At 47.7% G+C, this 16,127-nt stretch overlaps 1 protein-coding gene and 1 long non-coding RNA gene across 2 annotated transcripts; both read left to right on the top strand.

Moving 5' to 3' along the window:
• The first annotated feature begins 804 nt into the window (after positions 1-804).
• Positions 805-2,253, top strand: LOC135830551 (uncharacterized). The gene is made up of 2 exons (XR_010556060.1): positions 805-1,878; positions 1,949-2,253. It is a non-coding gene; the product is annotated as an uncharacterized LOC135830551 (long non-coding RNA).
• A 1,671-nt stretch (positions 2,254-3,924) lies between these two features.
• LOC135830552 (protein unc-13 homolog 4B-like) lies at positions 3,925-16,077 on the top strand. Its single transcript, XM_065342793.1, has 10 exons — positions 3,925-4,275; positions 6,523-6,846; positions 8,478-8,740; positions 9,711-9,938; positions 11,025-11,129; positions 11,580-11,639; positions 12,352-12,379; positions 12,856-12,894; positions 13,550-13,761; positions 16,032-16,077. Exons 3-9 carry the CDS (start codon positions 8,657-8,659, stop codon positions 13,639-13,641), a joined length of 636 nt encoding a protein of 211 aa, XP_065198865.1. The 5' UTR covers positions 3,925-4,275; positions 6,523-6,846; positions 8,478-8,656; the 3' UTR covers positions 13,642-13,761; positions 16,032-16,077.
• Positions 16,078-16,127: the final 50 nt, after the last annotated feature.

The following is a 16,127-nucleotide window of genomic DNA, read 5'->3' as shown; positions in this document are numbered from 1 at the left end:
AGGATGAGAGTATACTCGTCCTTAGCAGTACGCACCAAACCACTGAGGATGAGAGTATACTCGTCCTTAGTAGTACGCACCAAACCACTGAGGATGAGAGTATACTCGTCCTTAGTAGTACGCACCAAACCACTGAGGATGAGAGTATACTCGTCCTTAGTAGTACGCACCAAACCACTGAGGATGAGAGTATACTCGTCCTTAGCAGTACGCACCAAACCACTGAGAATGAGTGTACCCTTCCAAAATGTCGCGCAACGAATTGTCGAGCATAGACTAGTGTATAAACTATAGCAACTATGTCAAACATACACCGAATTTGACATTACGTCGTTGGAAAGATCTTTAGCTCAGCTTTCCAGGAATATAACGTTCTTTGCGATGGGACAAAGATGAACTGAGCAGCTACGAAATGCATTGGGAAATCACGGTACTGCGTGGTTGCGTTTTTGATGACTTTGTAGTGTATTGGAGTGTGCCAGAGGATTTCCCTTTGGCACAGGAAAGGAGGAGAGGTCTGAATAGAACCCTGCCATCAGTTTCTACAGGAATATTTCCAGCTTTTAGACACACAATTTCATTATCCTGATGATGGGCCAGGCCTGAAAATTCGGTGTAATGTAAATTTTAATTCGAATCCTAGTAAAGAGACTGTTTTTGGAGTTTGGAGTTGAGAAGTGAAGTTTCCTAAAATTTGGCTGCGTTGGAGTTTGCGGATAATTAGAAAAAAAATTCAGTAATATATGCAAATGGATAGGACCATTTCTTGTGTATCTGGTATTGGTGACCGGTATACACATGGCATGGAGTATTGGATGGAGATTCGATACAGAGAGACAGATCAGTTTGCACCCTCCATTGGTGCTTCGTGGCCTATTCCCGGGGTTGCAGATAACCGTCATGTTTGCGCCCTGGGCAGACAAACAGACATTGTTTCCTAGAAAATTACATTCATCTCTCTCTCTCTCTTTCTGATATGCATTATCTGTCTCTCTCTTTCTCGAATAACCTGTCTTCCTTGCAGCTCCTCTGCCACAATCTGCCCTCATGGCTATGGAGAAGCATCGCCGCAACACCCAGAAGAAAGAACACAGCAGTCAGCGAGGTTTTCTCAGCAAGAAGAAGCACACCAAGAAGTCCAAGAAAGGACCCACTGAAGAGGAACATCAGACGCAGCATCAGCCAGATGAAGACCAGGACGACGAAACGGAGACCTGAAATGCAAGCAGCACATCACTCTCTGGCGATTCTGGCTAGACCATGGAAAACCTCAGTCTTCACCCGACCACGGGAAAACAGTGTCTGATGTTGTACAGCATAGCTCTGTCTGTCCATGTACGCAAAGCTGAGGAGCATGATGTGAGAGGATTAGTTTTGCCAGGGTCATAGCTGCAGTTAGTCGTTGATGTTACCGGTCATCATTACTCCTCATAACACTGCTAGCCTTGTGCGTTATTATGTTATCATATTGGTGGAGAGAGAGAGAGAGAGAGAGAGAGAGAGTGTGTGTGTGTGTGTGTGTGTGTGTGTGTGTGTGTGTGTGTGTGTGTGTGTGTGCTTGTGTGTGTTTGAGCAGGTATGGATGTGGGTATGTGCATAAGCGATGAGAGATCTAAAGCAGGCAGATTGGCAACCATTCTAAAAACTAATTATGTTTAGACTAGGGCCACAGCTACAGTCCAGTAATGCATGCACATGTCTTATTGTAGCATTTGCGAGAGAGCCACAGAGAGATGGTGTGAGAGAGACTGAGGGAGAGAGTGCATGCGCGTGTGTATGTGTGTGTGTGTGTGTGTGTGTGTGTGTGTGTGTGTGTGTGTGTGTGTGTGTGTGTGTTCGCTATCATCGCTTCCGCGATGGGCATGTCTGAGGTCTGAGGTGTGTGTGTGTGTGTGTGTGTGTGTGTTCGCTATCATCGCTTCCGCGATGGGCATGTCTGAGGTCTGAGGTGTGTGTGTGACAGAATGACAGTGGACCATACTCGCCTTCTATTTAATCCGTTTAGACATCCTGCTGCTGTTAGTACAAAACAAACTTCTTCCAAGTGCAGTACATTCCCATGAGCTTGACTGCTGGCTGCATAATTGCATCATTTCACACTTTCTAGTCAGTTATCTGGCAGATTACACACAATCTTCACCCATTAGGCCTGTGCATTTTATTCGCAGCTTTGCAACTTTGTCCAACTTTAGTTTAGGACCTGTTTTAATTTTCCACAACTGCTGGCCGGATGAATTAGCACATTTAGCTGTACATATCAAAGTCGGCCAGCGCTTTGGCCGAGTGGTTGTAGGCTTGCCTGCGAATCACAAGTTCCCGAGTTCGAGACCGGCGCTGGGAGCAGGGAGCGTGTACTGTGCTAACAAATGCGGTGATACCCACGGTCAACTTGGTACTCACTACTGGGAGTGAGGGTAACATGGATGCAGCTAACGAGGTTTGCCTCCTTGTCGGGCATTGGTTTCCACCTCACCCTCGGGGTTAGGCGCTGCATCTGCCACCCTGGTATTACCATGATTACAGGCATGGTGGTGGCCTGGCACGAGCGACACTTCCTAAGCTGGTTGTGTTTCTCAATGCAATTGTATAGCCGGTTGTAACGCGGACGTGAAAACTTGACTTACTTATCAAAGTTAGCATCCACTGATCCGCAATGTGTGTTATGATGACCGAACAAGGACATTGAATAATTATAGTAAGTTGTAGCAGTATTGTAATGCTCTTCAGTTGGAGAGAACGAAGAGGGGGCAAGTCTGGAGACGAAAATCTACTAAAGTAGTAACCACCCGCTCATGAGCTAGGGACCTTCATGAGCTAGGGACCTTCGCTAGGTCAGAAAATGCTCTAACCAACCACCGATCTAAAGTGATAAATACCGGTATGGATGGAGTATGGTGCTGTTGTCCTGCGGAGCTCCCACTACTGTCCGGCATTTTCTTCGGACATTCTATAGCACAGCAAGAACGGACTATTGAGTACTATTGTGTATTGCTGATGTGACTGACATCCTATACTGTCCTTAGGGTGGCGGAACCGGAGAGGCGGCTTCACAGTTCACACCCCTGCCTCTATGGCACCTACCCTCCAAGTCCAAGGCATGTTGGGTCTTGGGGGTGAGACCTGGGCAGGCCTTGCCCGTGTCTCACCCCAACTCCCAAGACGCAACATGCGAAGACGACGCGTATAGACCTACAATCGCACTGGCACTGGCAGTGGCCGAACCAACCAAACACAAGACTATTTTTGTAGCTAGAGCTCGGTACTAAGTGTACAAGTCATGTACGTGGCAGGACCGTCACGCGTCAGTCGCGGTGTAGACTACCCGTACCCATATGACATGATGTAGATCTACTGATGCAAACATTATCATTGCTGCAGAAATCCGAATGATTGTGGTTTCTTAGTTGTATACAGTTCCGGCCTCATGAATCAGTACAAAATAGCGTCCTTTTCGAGTACCAGTGCAGTGCGAGTGATGTGTTGAACTCTGCAAACCCCAGACTGACAGTCTGTTTATGTCTGTATGTAGCCTTGTACTGTTGTAGTTCCACACTACGTTACAGTACGCAGAACATGCATGGTAAACTGTAGTGTAGACTACAATAGGTAGTGTAGAGTCTGCTTGAAGCCTCCGTCCACTATGTCAATCATGTCATGATGAAGCTATGCGGATGTACTGATCATGAATGTCGGATTATGAATGACGACAGAGCAAAACCCCGTTGAATGAGAGGTGAGCACAAAATGTCAATGCACAGACATAACACTGGACAGTGACGGTGCCAGCATCACCTGCAGTCTGCACTCAGCTGCAGAGACTCCTGGTGACGGCGAAAAGGCTGTGATTCAGTGTGAAGTCTGAGCTGATGCCTGAGACTGAGTGATGACTTACGATCAGTGAGGGGAGAAGTGGAGAGGTGCTTTTCGCGGTGAGCTCCGAAGTCGAAGAGGACAGGACTCGGGAGTGCACGCATGGGCTGCTGACTCAGTGTTGAGTGGTGTGTAGATTCTACATGTAGCCTCGGCGAGACTGATCGACAGGCCGGATAGGCAGCCTAGCAGCTTGACCCGGTAGAGTCGGCAAGCAGTAGATCTACCCAGCCGTGGGTCGACGCTTTAGAATTTTTTTATTTGGCACTACACGGTCGTTGCTATGCATGGTGTAGCTCCGTCGAACTCTGTTCGTTGTCCACCCTGAGTTTAAGACCTGTGTTAGCGAGCGTGTGTACCGGAGTTCGACACGGAGAGGCGGACTGAGAGCCGCCAAGCAACACGGTAAGTGTGAAGACATTAGCAGCGAGAAGATCGTATGTATGGGTTGTTGTAAAATACCAAGACCGACTTTTATTATTGCTTTGTGTACAACACTGCCTGGATGAACCTCGCTAGCAAAATTGGTCCAAAACCATGCGTCCAGACCCATGCGACCAGTGTGTTCTACACATCCAGTAGTAGTATTAGTGTGCGTCGAGATAATTTCAGCAGTGAACACGTTCGTCTGTTCCATTGGCATTGTTTGTTTTTTCGGATGTGGCTTGCGTGCGATTATGCACAACGTCATTATTTGCCTTCTGTTGAGCTACCGCAAAACTGTGCGATCGTGCGTCGACTTCGTGTTGGGGCGAGCTGAAAAACTCATTCAGAAAATCTGGACCAAGGCTGGAATCGTGCGTGCTGTCTTCTCGCGGAGAAAACCACTCGAGCGAGGGTGGATGTCTTTGCACACACCCCAGCCTTTGCCCAAAGCACACATTGATTATGTTGTCTGCTACGTACTGCAGGTACTGGTACGCTGTCCTGTAGGCTGTAGACCCGATGTGGGGTCCCTGGCTGTAGTCAGTGTAGATATGAGTGTGTGCTTCTAGTACTACTACTAGTAAAACTACTTATTTACAGCCTATGGACCAGTATGGTGAACATGTTTGGGGCAGTGAGAGTGCTGTCCAGCTGTGGGTAAAAGCCTAAAAGGGCATGAGTGTGAATGGGGTGGTGGTGGTTGTGTGTTGCTGTGTGATGCTGTGTGGTGCTGTGTGATGCTGTGTTACCAAGGCATACGTGGCAATCAATGTACATGATTACCTTTGTATAAGCGCCATACTGTCAGTCTGTGTGTGTAAGTCAACAGTATATGTATAATAAGTATGTGTGTCATGGTGTATTGTGTGTTATAGAGGAATGTGTGTTTTCTGGATGTATCCAGTAAGAGGAAACAGACACACACACAGACGCACACACGCAAACACACGCATGCACACACACGCACACACACACACACAGCAGGACAGCTGTTGAACACCGGCACTGGACAGAAACAACAGGAAGCGCGTAGCAGGCAGTAAAGGAAGGTGTCAGCACTAAGAGTAGGTAATCACACTTTCTACTACAGGTATTTCAGAGCGATGCCCTTTCTACGGGCATTCAAGCACCAGGCAATGCACACATGAGGCAACGGCGAGTGCAGTTACGAATGCGGAGTTGGTGATGTACAGGCGTACAAAGCCGATCGTTGTTTAAGACTGAGTGAGGTGACAATCCCCTTACGCTAGGATACAGTGCATGCTATACCTGCAGTATGAACTGAGATATTGCGATATTGCATTGCCAAAATGTCCCTAATGTGCCAGCACAGAATATGAACACCGCGGCAGGAATCTCAAAAGAAGAACATCCCTAGCCTAAAGCAGCCCCCCCCCCCCCCCCCCCCCCCTCCCCAGTTCTTCAGCAGCCTGTGTTACTGTACTCTGATTCATAGCTACTGTAGCAATGCGAAAGTTACACAGAAAATTCGAGTCTGGGAATGAGTACAGGAACAAAGGTCGAAACTTGGAAAACTTGGACGTGAAGTTGCAGTGGTTTGCGAAAGTTACTTTCTCTCTCCTCGGTACGCACTTGAAGGCTGGCAGTAGTAAATTCACAGCCCCCTGCTTGAGACTGAGCTGCATAAACGGTACGGTACTATAGAATTCAAATAACTTCAAGAAAAAGTCATTTCGCGTTGCTTAACCTCCCAAGGTTTTTCAAAATAAAGTTTCGCGAAATTTCATCCGTCCCCCAAAAGTTCTAACTAACGTTACTTTCGCGTTGCTTACTAAACGTCCCTAGTCACAGAGTACTATGTCATGGCATAGGTACACTCAGTGCATTGTTACATGAACACACACACACACACACACACACACACACACACACACACACACGCGCGCACACACACACACACACACACACACACATTGGTGTGCTTTTTTTAAAGGTTTGTTTCTAGCCAGCAAGACACGTCCCGGTATTCTGGTGACTTTTCTGCATTGCAATTATGGCGGCACGTCGGTGGAGTACTCTCCCTCCAAACTGTCGCCGGGCACAGTCTGCCGGTACTTTTGCTCACCTCACAAAGATTCACCTAGGGTTCCCTAATAAGGCCATGCCTGTTGGGACTCCCCTAGTCAAATAATAAATACTACTACTACTACTACTACTTCTAGCCAGGATGTTGATGATGATGATTTCCTCATGTCATGTGCGCAGATGTCGAGAAGGCCCGGACAAGGAGGGGGAGTCACTCGCTCCCTGCAGCTGGGTCAGCGAAGTGAAGCTCCACGTGACGGCGACTCCGACACGGACGACGGATTCGACTTCCTCGACGACACCATACCGACTGGAAACGTCCCTGGCGGTGACGGCGGAAACAGGCGAGATGATCCGACACCCGCACTGCCGCCTCAATCCAGTGCCCTCCTGGTACGGCGGCAAAAGCAACCGACGAGGCAAACGCATGTTAACATCCCGGAATTTCAAGTGAGCTTGCCGAATAGGGGCGACAAGGCGTTCAGCAACAAGCAGAAGTTTCAGGTAGGTGGCTGGTGTATAATTTATTCACAAAAATGGACTCGGATGGAGAGCCAAGGATAAATTTACAGCAAAGAAAAAGGACCCAGAAACTACAAGTAACGCTATAATGTCCACTAACACCACGCCAGTACCGTCGGTCAGTGTCGTGCAATGTTATCGCATGAGCTGATTGTTTAGTAACTGGTGGTGTTAGTGGATATTATAGCGTAACCTGTAGTTCCTTGGTCCTTTTTCTTTTCTATAAATTTATTTACATTGCGCTTGCCGATGGTGTGCTGTGGCAACGTCGTGTCGAGGTGGGCTGGAGAGGGCAGTTGTGGTGTGGTGGTTGATGAAAGGTCTGAACAGGACTGAACAGGGCTGAACAGGGCTGAATGCTGCTGTATACCCTTCACAGCACTAGTATTGACAGTGGAATTGTAGATACAATCAACTTCGCTAATACCGACTGCGGATATAACGACAATTCGCGAATAATGACAGAATTTCCATGTCCAGAGCAAAGTCCCATCCAACTGTAATACATATAATGAGACTTTGGGTATAAGGACACTTCGCGAATAAGAACACTTTTCTGATGCCCACCGAGTGTCGTTCTATGCAGAGCTGACTGTAGGCCTGCTTTCACGCACCACTACTGACCGTGGTGCCTCTCCTCGTTGAGATTATGGACATGATAACACAACCTGGCTATGAAATCGTGTGAAGTGGGACCCACCGCAATAACAGTTACAGAGGGTGTGATAAGATGGAAGAGGACAGAGCAAGAGTGCACACACAGTACCGGGTGGTTCAATGGGCAGAAGGTGATACTGTACGGGAGACGAGGGGGGGGGGGGGCAATGGGAGAAAAGGGTTACAGGGGGGGGGGGGGGGGGGGGTCAATGGGGAAAATGTTACCTTTTACGGGGGGGGGGGGGGGGTTGAATGGGAGTAAGGGTGACTCTGTAAAGTGGGGGAGGGCTTTCAATGGGCAAGGTGGCACTTTATGTGGGGGGGGGGACAATGAGGAGGTATAACGTACCGAAGTGGTTTACCAAGCTTCCCAGGCAGGGAGTCTCAGGAAAAAGTGGTTGGGCCCGGCCTTAAAGAGAAGGGATATGAGAGAAAGGGGTGATTTTTATGGCAATTTCTGAAGGGTTGATTGCTGAGCATATGACAGGATTGGAACAATTCCAGGAAGGAGAGAGGCTGCTTAGCTCACTGAAGAACTTTTTGCTGAGTGTCGTGCACATGCTGGGTGTGGCACAGCAGTGTAATATCGTACAATGGCATGTTTGTTTCTCTCCCTCTCTCCCTCGACCCTCTCTCTCTATGTCTCTCTGTCTCTCTCTGTCACTGTCTGTCTCTCTGTCTCTCTATCTCTATCTCTCCCTCTCTCTCTCTCTCTGTCTCTCTCTCTCTCTCTACCTCTCTCTCTCTCTCTCTCTCTCTCTCTCTCTCTCTCTCTCTCTCTCTCTCTCTCTCTCTCTCTCTCTCTCTCTCTCTCTCTCTCTCTCTCTCTCTCTCTCTCTCTCTCTCTCTCTCTCTCTTTCTCTCTCTCTCTCTCCGCCTCTCTCTGCCTCTCTGTCTGTCTCTGTGTGTCTCGCTGTCTCTCTCTTTCTTTCTCTCACTCCCCATCGCTTTACCAGACCTTGCCGGCTGGCTTATCTCGTCCGTCTGCTTGGGATCGCGAGTCCAGCGACTCTGAAGACGCCACTGGCAATGCATCGGACCCGCAAGCTCTCTCCGGTCGGCCTGGTGGGGGTACGGAAGAAACTGATGGTGGTGGATCTGTGGAGAGCCCCGGCAGGGCAGCCTCGCCACGGACATGGAGGCGACGGGGACTGCGAAGTCCCATGCGCTCCCAGGCCACTGTTACCGGGGCTACCAGTCCAACAGTGCAGCGCAAACGGTGAGCTACCATTGCTGCTGACCTCTGATATGTTGTGTTTCTCGCCGGCCGCACGCAGCGAGATAGGCAAGAAAGAATTTCTCGCCCGACATATTAGATTGCGAATATGGCATCGGAGTCACATCTGGCTGCGGCCAACTACCCTTCAATTTGTGTGTTGTGGCTATTGCTGTGTGTGCATCTGTGTGTGCCAGTATATGTGGAGCTAGAAATCGTCATTAATGCTGTGGAGGGGGGGGGGGGGAGCAATGGCGTAGGGGACCTGGTTCTGTACTTGCCTGGGGTTGAGGGTATTTGTAAGGAACTGCTGTGGAGGTACAATTGGCATGCAAAATGCAATAGCCGAGAACCACACTGAATACTACGTTCCTTGTGGGTCGAGGAGGGGGGGGGGGGGGGGGGGAGGAGGAGAGGATACGTGACCGTCAATATTCACTTACTTCGTAGTCTTTTCTGGCACGAATTCCTGAGTATAATACTGTCTTGGACATGGAAATCAAGTCGATTGACCGGGGCCGGCACCCTCAGCACGTACAGAACGTTGCATATAGTGCACATGTTGATCCGATGGACCAGCGCGCTGCTGGGAATACATGAATGCGTCTACAAGTACGGTTTACATAGATCTACTCATGGCGGCATGGCCAGCGCCCCGTGGCCGCTAGATGTGCCACCGGATTTCCATGTCCACGACAGTAGGAGCTGTTATGTACATGTGTTGTGTGTGTGTGTGTGTGTGTGTGTGTGTGTGTGTGTGTGTGTGTGTTTGGGTGTGAGAGTGTTTGTGTGCGTGTTGGGGTGTGTGGTTCTAGGCCTCATTAAATTTTGGTGTGTGCAAGTGTGTGTGTATCTGTACATGTGTGCATGTGTGCACACTAGTCGCGTGCCCGCATGCACACACATGCGTGTCTTTGTAGACGTACCTCAATATGAGTGTGTGTATGTGTGTGTTCGTATGTCCATGCCTCAGACCACCGTCTGCCAGCAGTCATCTTGGCGCGACGACCTAACTGGAAGTGGTTTTGATCACGGCAGCCAGACATCAATACAATTACAACACGCTAGGCTGGGAGAGGCATCGGACACGGAGGTGGACAATGCCCATCCGTCTTTCTCCGTGTCCACCACGGAATCCATGTATGCTCACGTTCCGTTGAGTGAGCTGGTTAAAGACCTGCCACATATCAAGAAGGAAATGGTACGTTGGTGCTTTACACACTCCTATGGCTGTGTTTACATGAGGCGTTTCAACCCGGGTTGAGTTCGACCCGGGTCAGATTTCAACCCGCCTTGTGCACAAAATGAATGGCGCGTTTACATGACGCATTGCGCTTGACCCGGGTTGAAATTTCGCCCTGGGTTGATTTCAACCCTACCCCCAAGGGGAGGTTTGAAATCAACCCGGGGCGAGAGAATCGTTCTAGCGTACTTCTATGCGTATCTCGCGCCAGGTTTGAATAGCAGTGCACAGGCAAATTTCGCGCGAAAGTATTCAAGTGACCATACAGGACTCTAGAAGTGGACGTTTGGCGGCATATCAGTATTTGACCCGGTCAATTGCCTTCATGTAAACGCTGCCTATTTTGTCTATCGTACAGACTTTCAACCCGGGCTGAACTCGACCCGGTTTGAAAATTTTCATGTAAACACAGCCTATATCTATGCTTCAGTTGCCCGAACGCCTCATAAAAAGTATGATAAAAATTTGACGGTTCCTCTGAGGCATAGTTTGACATCATTTTCCGAATCCAAACGAATACCACCAGCCAACAAAAGCATCATCATTTGTACCCTTATAGATCAACAAAACTTCCGGTGCATTTCTATTTTCAGCTATTTTCGGCCTGGGCCTTCAAGGCCTAAAATGTATTACGACCGGCTGAAATTTTGTCCTTGCAACGTACATGCACAGTACGACAGCGTATACAGGCAGCAGCAGTACAAGCTGAACATTTAATGCGGCCGAAATGTGTTTTAGCCCTAGGAGGCTGACATTTCAAACGTGCCAAAAGATTGTAGTTGAATAGTCTGCAGGCAACCTGCAGAAATGAAGTGCACTTCATTCCTGATGATGGTTATGAAGAGAGAAACGTTGAAACGATACTTCAAATGGATTTGTGTGAAGTGCAGTGCTCTCTTGAGTGTAGACAGGTTGCCTGCAAACTATTCAAGTGCAAATGAAGCTGTGTGAAGCGTCCTTCAAAATTTTGAAAGATTGCAGACTTAAGATAATGTATGTGCATGTGGCCTGTCTTTGTATGCGTGTGTATGGTATCTATATCAGGTTTGTGTCCTGTATCGCGAGACCTTGACAACGATAATGTCACGGCTGGGAGCTGACGAGCGTCCCGAGGTTAGCGTTCGGTCGCTAGTCCATTACGCTGATCAGGTGAGTTCATTGTACTCTGCTCGTCATACATCATGTATTCAAGATGCACCCTCCTCGTTTCATGTTCTTTTGATTTTTTGATTTTTTAAACATTTTTGATTGATGTTATCACATGAGCTGATTGTTTAGTAACTGGTGGTGTTAGTGGACGTTATAGCGTAACTTGTAGTTCCTTGGTCCTTGTTCTTTTCTATCAACTTTTGATTTTGTCCACATCATTACAATGTAAATCAGTATGTGATCAGGCAAGAGATGAAGAGATAGCGGTCATGACAGACATCTGCCTTCATGCTGCTAGCTCTCCATCTGCTTTGTAATGTCAGTTTCCCCGCAATAACAATAATTATGCTGTCTGCATTGTGCGTGTGTGTGTGTGTGTGTGTGTGTGTGTGTGTGTGTGTGTGTGTGCATGCGCATCTGTGTGTGTGTGTGTATGTGTTATCACCACAGCTGTTCAACATACCACCTGCGGTATCCAAGTCCTGGGTGGCCGACATCAACTCGACGGCGGTAAGTGGATGACATTGATTCAGCAAATAGAACAATCCGCAGTGTTTAGTTACCGCCTGAAATATGGGAAAACCCATCATCGAACACCACCTGCATTGAGAGACCACCTACCTGTCAACAGAGACCGGCGATCTCAGGTCCCACTGCAGAATGCTAGAAGCATACACTTTGACCAGTTAAGAAAGACCACCTGCGACATGAGACCGCCCGTGATGTGAGTCAACCTGGAATTAAAATTATCTGTCTTCCAATACTACCTGCAACGAGAGACCACCTGTCTTTAAAGGCCGTTCACCACAGGCACAAGACCCTCTTTAGCATAGACTTTGATCTGCTTAGTGAGATCACCTGGCTATAAAGACCTTGTCCCTGTACCCCATAGTGTGGTTGCAAAGCACATGATTTCACTACAAACGGGGTCTATCCCCCCCCCCCCCCCTCCCTCCCTCCATATTGGCCTATATGAGTAGATGACAGTGTGTTGTGCAAAGGGTGTTCTCATGTTCCTTCTCCAGACTCTCCAGTAGATTATTTACCATTGTGCCACTACTGTGTCCTTATCTTTGTCTGTCTCTCTGCTTGTCTGTATGTTTGTGTGTTTGTCTGGCTCTTTGGACTCCTCTCTTCCTCTCCTCTCTCCTCTCTCCTCTCCTCTCTCTCCTCTCCTTCCTCTCTTCTCCTCTCCTCTTCTCTCTCATTCTTGTCCATGCAGTGCAAGGCATCACAGTTGATTGTGGACGGTAAGGACCGAAGTGGATCTAGACTTTCTAGCTGTTCTTGTCATTTGTTCTGTCTTACTTCTCAATTACGAAACTCAATTGCGCTGTGAGGGAAATCAAGTCTCCTGTTTCTTCTCTCTTTGTCTCTCTCTTTCCATCTCTCTCTTTGTCTCTCTCTCTCTCTCTCTCTCTTTTCTCTCTCTCTCTCTCTCTCTCTCTCTCTCTCTCTCTCTCTCTCTCTCTCTCTCTCTCTCTCTCTCTCTCTCTCTCTCTCTCTCTCTCTCTCTCTCTCTCTCTCTTTCTCTCTCTCTCTCTCTCTCTCTTTGTCTCTCTCTCTCTCTCTTTGTCTCTCTCTCTCTCTCTCTCTCTCTCTCTCTCTCTCTCTCTCTCTCTCTCTCTCTTCTCTCTCTCTCTCTCTCTCCCTCTATCTTTCTTCAACCTTCCATCATTGTGTTGTTGTACTCTGTTCTTTACTTGGATATATTTTCTGCGTGTAGTGATCGAGGCGAAAGGTCTGGCAGCTATGGATGCCAATGGTAGGTTCTTGTCATGTTCATTAGTTTACTGGTAGGGCTTTGTCACCTTCCACATGATCATGACTTCTTTCGTATTGATTTATCATGCAACTGCATGTATTTGTGCTTGACTCATGGCGAGTGGCTTGTTTCAATTTTGATGATTCCACCAATCATCAGCCCCAGACTTCAGCGGAGCATTCTGTCATCATCTGCAGATGCATGGACCCACAATTTCACTCTGGGCTCTGTCCTCGAAAACTAAACAGGTTTGCCTTGTTCGACGAGTGTGTTTTCTTTGTGTAGCACACCAATACAGGCATGCCGGTATGGGTAGGTTTAGGTGTAACGATATGTGCTTTGTATACAAGTTTATGTTTCCGGGTGTATATGTCTATGTGCATGTATAGGTGCTGCTCCAATGAAATCCAGTTGCTTCACTCGAGCGCCAGTCGTTGCGCAGCCCTAGACCTGTGAACCCTGGGCTGCGAAAAGGTGTCAAGCGCAAACTTGAGCGACGCCACTGAATTTCATTGAGCAGCACTGTATATACGTAAGTGTGTGTGTGTGTGTGTGTATATGTGTGTGTGTGTGTGTGTGTGTGTGTGTGTGTGTATGTGTGTGTGTGTGTGTGTGTGTGTATGTGTGTGTGTGCGTGCGTTCCCGTGCATCGCAGGCTTCAGTGACCCATACGTATTATTGTCAATCGAACAGCCGCAGTCAACCAAGACGGACGTGGCTAACATCATCAAGGCAGTCCACCTGTGATCAGGATGACTCGACTTATGGCTTCTCTGTACCATCCATGCCATCAATACAGAGTGAGATGGCTATTACAAGTGTGGTCAAGATGACGCTGAATCCGAAATGGAACGAGTCACACACACTGTAAGCATGCTGCTCATGCTCATGCTGCTACAGGGCAAGCATATTGTTATACTGTAAGACCAGTAATGTTAACGAACATTTAATTCGAATTTTAAACAATTCCGAAAGAACAGGTGACAGCACCGACGCAATTCACACAGTCAAGTAAGCCAATTTCGTAACCGAACGTTTTCGTTCCCTTCTCATCATGGGTAAATACAGGGAATAATGGAAAAATGTCAAATACAGCAACTTATAGAGCAAAAGCATAGATTGAGAACTCACGCTATACGTGTGGAAAAAATAAAATTCAGCTGAACAAGTCAATAACAGGGTGAAGGTGAAGAAATGACTAAAACATAATGAAAACATCAGTGAGAAGAAGCATTCCTGACACTTTCACGAGGATTAGCGCCGAACAACTGAAGCGACAAAACATTTTCCAAACAATTCGTTAACATTTGAAGTCGTTATGTACAAAATGATATGTACATGTACAGTCATTTGCCGGTTTTTGAGATGGAATTCGTTAGAATTCACCTCGCTAACGCACACAAATCTGGAGATTGTTAACTTTATTTGACGTTAAATATCTGGACTTACAGTAGGTTGAGCAGTCTCACCTTAGTGCGATCCTTGCCGCTCGCCTTGTGCAACGCTCACTGCTCTTGGAGCATTTCGAGCACTCTTGGCGGGGTTTGCAGCTCTTTATAAAAATGCTTTGCTTCACAGAAACGTATTTCATTGCGAAGAGCTGCGCTTCGGTCCTCTGAGCTGTGCTGAGGAGCTCTAACAGAGCGAAACAGTTGCTGTCCACAGATTTGGACTTATAGTACCATATTTTCCGGAGTATAAGCCACACTGCAGTATAAGCCACACTGCAGTGTAAGTCACACTGCAGTGTAAGCCACACTGCAGTGTAAGCCACACTGCAGTGTAAGCCACACTGCAGTATAAGCCACACTGCAGTATAAGCCACACTGCAGTGTAAGTCACACTGCAGTGTAAGCCACACTGCAGTATAAGCCACACTGCAGTGTAAGCCACACTGCAGTGTAAGCCACACTGCAGTGTAAGCCACACTGCAGTGTAAGCCACACTGCAGTATAAGCCACACTGCAGTATAAGCCACACTGCAGTGTAAGTCACACTGCAGTGTAAGCCACACTGCAGTGTAAGCCACACTGCAGTGTAAGCCACACTGCAGTGGGAGCCACACTGCAGTGTAAGCCACACTGCAGTGTAAGTCACACTGCAGTATAAGCCACACTGCAGTGTAAGCCACACTGCAGTGTAAGTCACACTGCAGTGTAAGCCACACTGCAGTGTAAGCCACACTGCAGTATAAGCCACACTGCAGTATAAGCCACACTGCAGTGTAAGTCACACTGCAGTATAAGCCACACTGCAGTGTGGCTTACACTGCAGTGTGGCTTACACTGCAGTGTAAGCCACACTGCAGTGTAAGCCACACTGCAGTATAAGCCACACTGCAGTATAAGTTACACTGCAGTATAAGTTACACTGCAGTATAAGTTACACTGCAGTATAAGCTTCACCACTATTTGTGTGACAAACATCTATCCTATATTATCACCGTTAATTTGATCATCGGAGTTGTAAGCCTCACCAACCACCCCTCCCCGTTTGTTGGGTGAATTTGAGTGTTCAAAGTGCGTCTTGTACTCAGGAAAATTTGGTAGGTATTCTATGACACCAGCCAAGGGGCTTGGGAAACTGGGAATCTGTGCGTATTTGTTTGTGTGTGTGTGTGCGAGAGAGAGAGAGAGAGAGAGAGAGAGAGAGAGAGAGAGAGAGAGAGAGAGAGAGCGAGAGAAAGAAGGAGAGAGAGAGAGTGTTGTGTGCCGTGTGTCTGTTGCTATGTCTAACATAGCTGTTCGCTATCATCGCCGCGATGGCAGGTCTGAGGTCTGAGGTCTGAGGTGTGTGTGTGTGTGTGTGTGTGTGAAGAAGGGAAAGAGACAGACAGACAGACGAACACATGGTGGGACGGACGGACGAACAGACGGACAGGGAGAGAGAGGGGGAGATAAATAGTGAGCAATAGTGTAAGTGAGAAAGAGAAGGGAAGGGGAGACACAGATACAGGAACAGACACAGGTACAGGTACAGCATCTACCAGGATGCAGGAATACAGGGGAACTTAGCTGTGTTTCACAGTCTACAAGGTGCCCATGGCATTGACAAAAATTATGGATTTAAAGATACCGCTGTGGCTATTTCAAATTCAACTTATACTTTGTTATCACTTTTTCTTGCCCTGCTTGCAGCAAAATTCATGATCCAGCGACCGATAACCTCCAGATCTTCATCATGTAAGTGGTAAATTGGGTGTGCAATGTTTGTGCATGTGCGTGATATGTACC

This window comes from Sycon ciliatum, unplaced genomic scaffold (assembly GCF_964019385.1).
Source record: "Sycon ciliatum unplaced genomic scaffold, ocSycCili1.1 SCAFFOLD_2243, whole genome shotgun sequence".
Lineage (NCBI taxonomy): Eukaryota > Metazoa > Porifera > Calcarea > Leucosolenida > Sycettidae > Sycon > Sycon ciliatum.
This window is presented reverse-complemented; position numbering and strand designations above follow the sequence as displayed.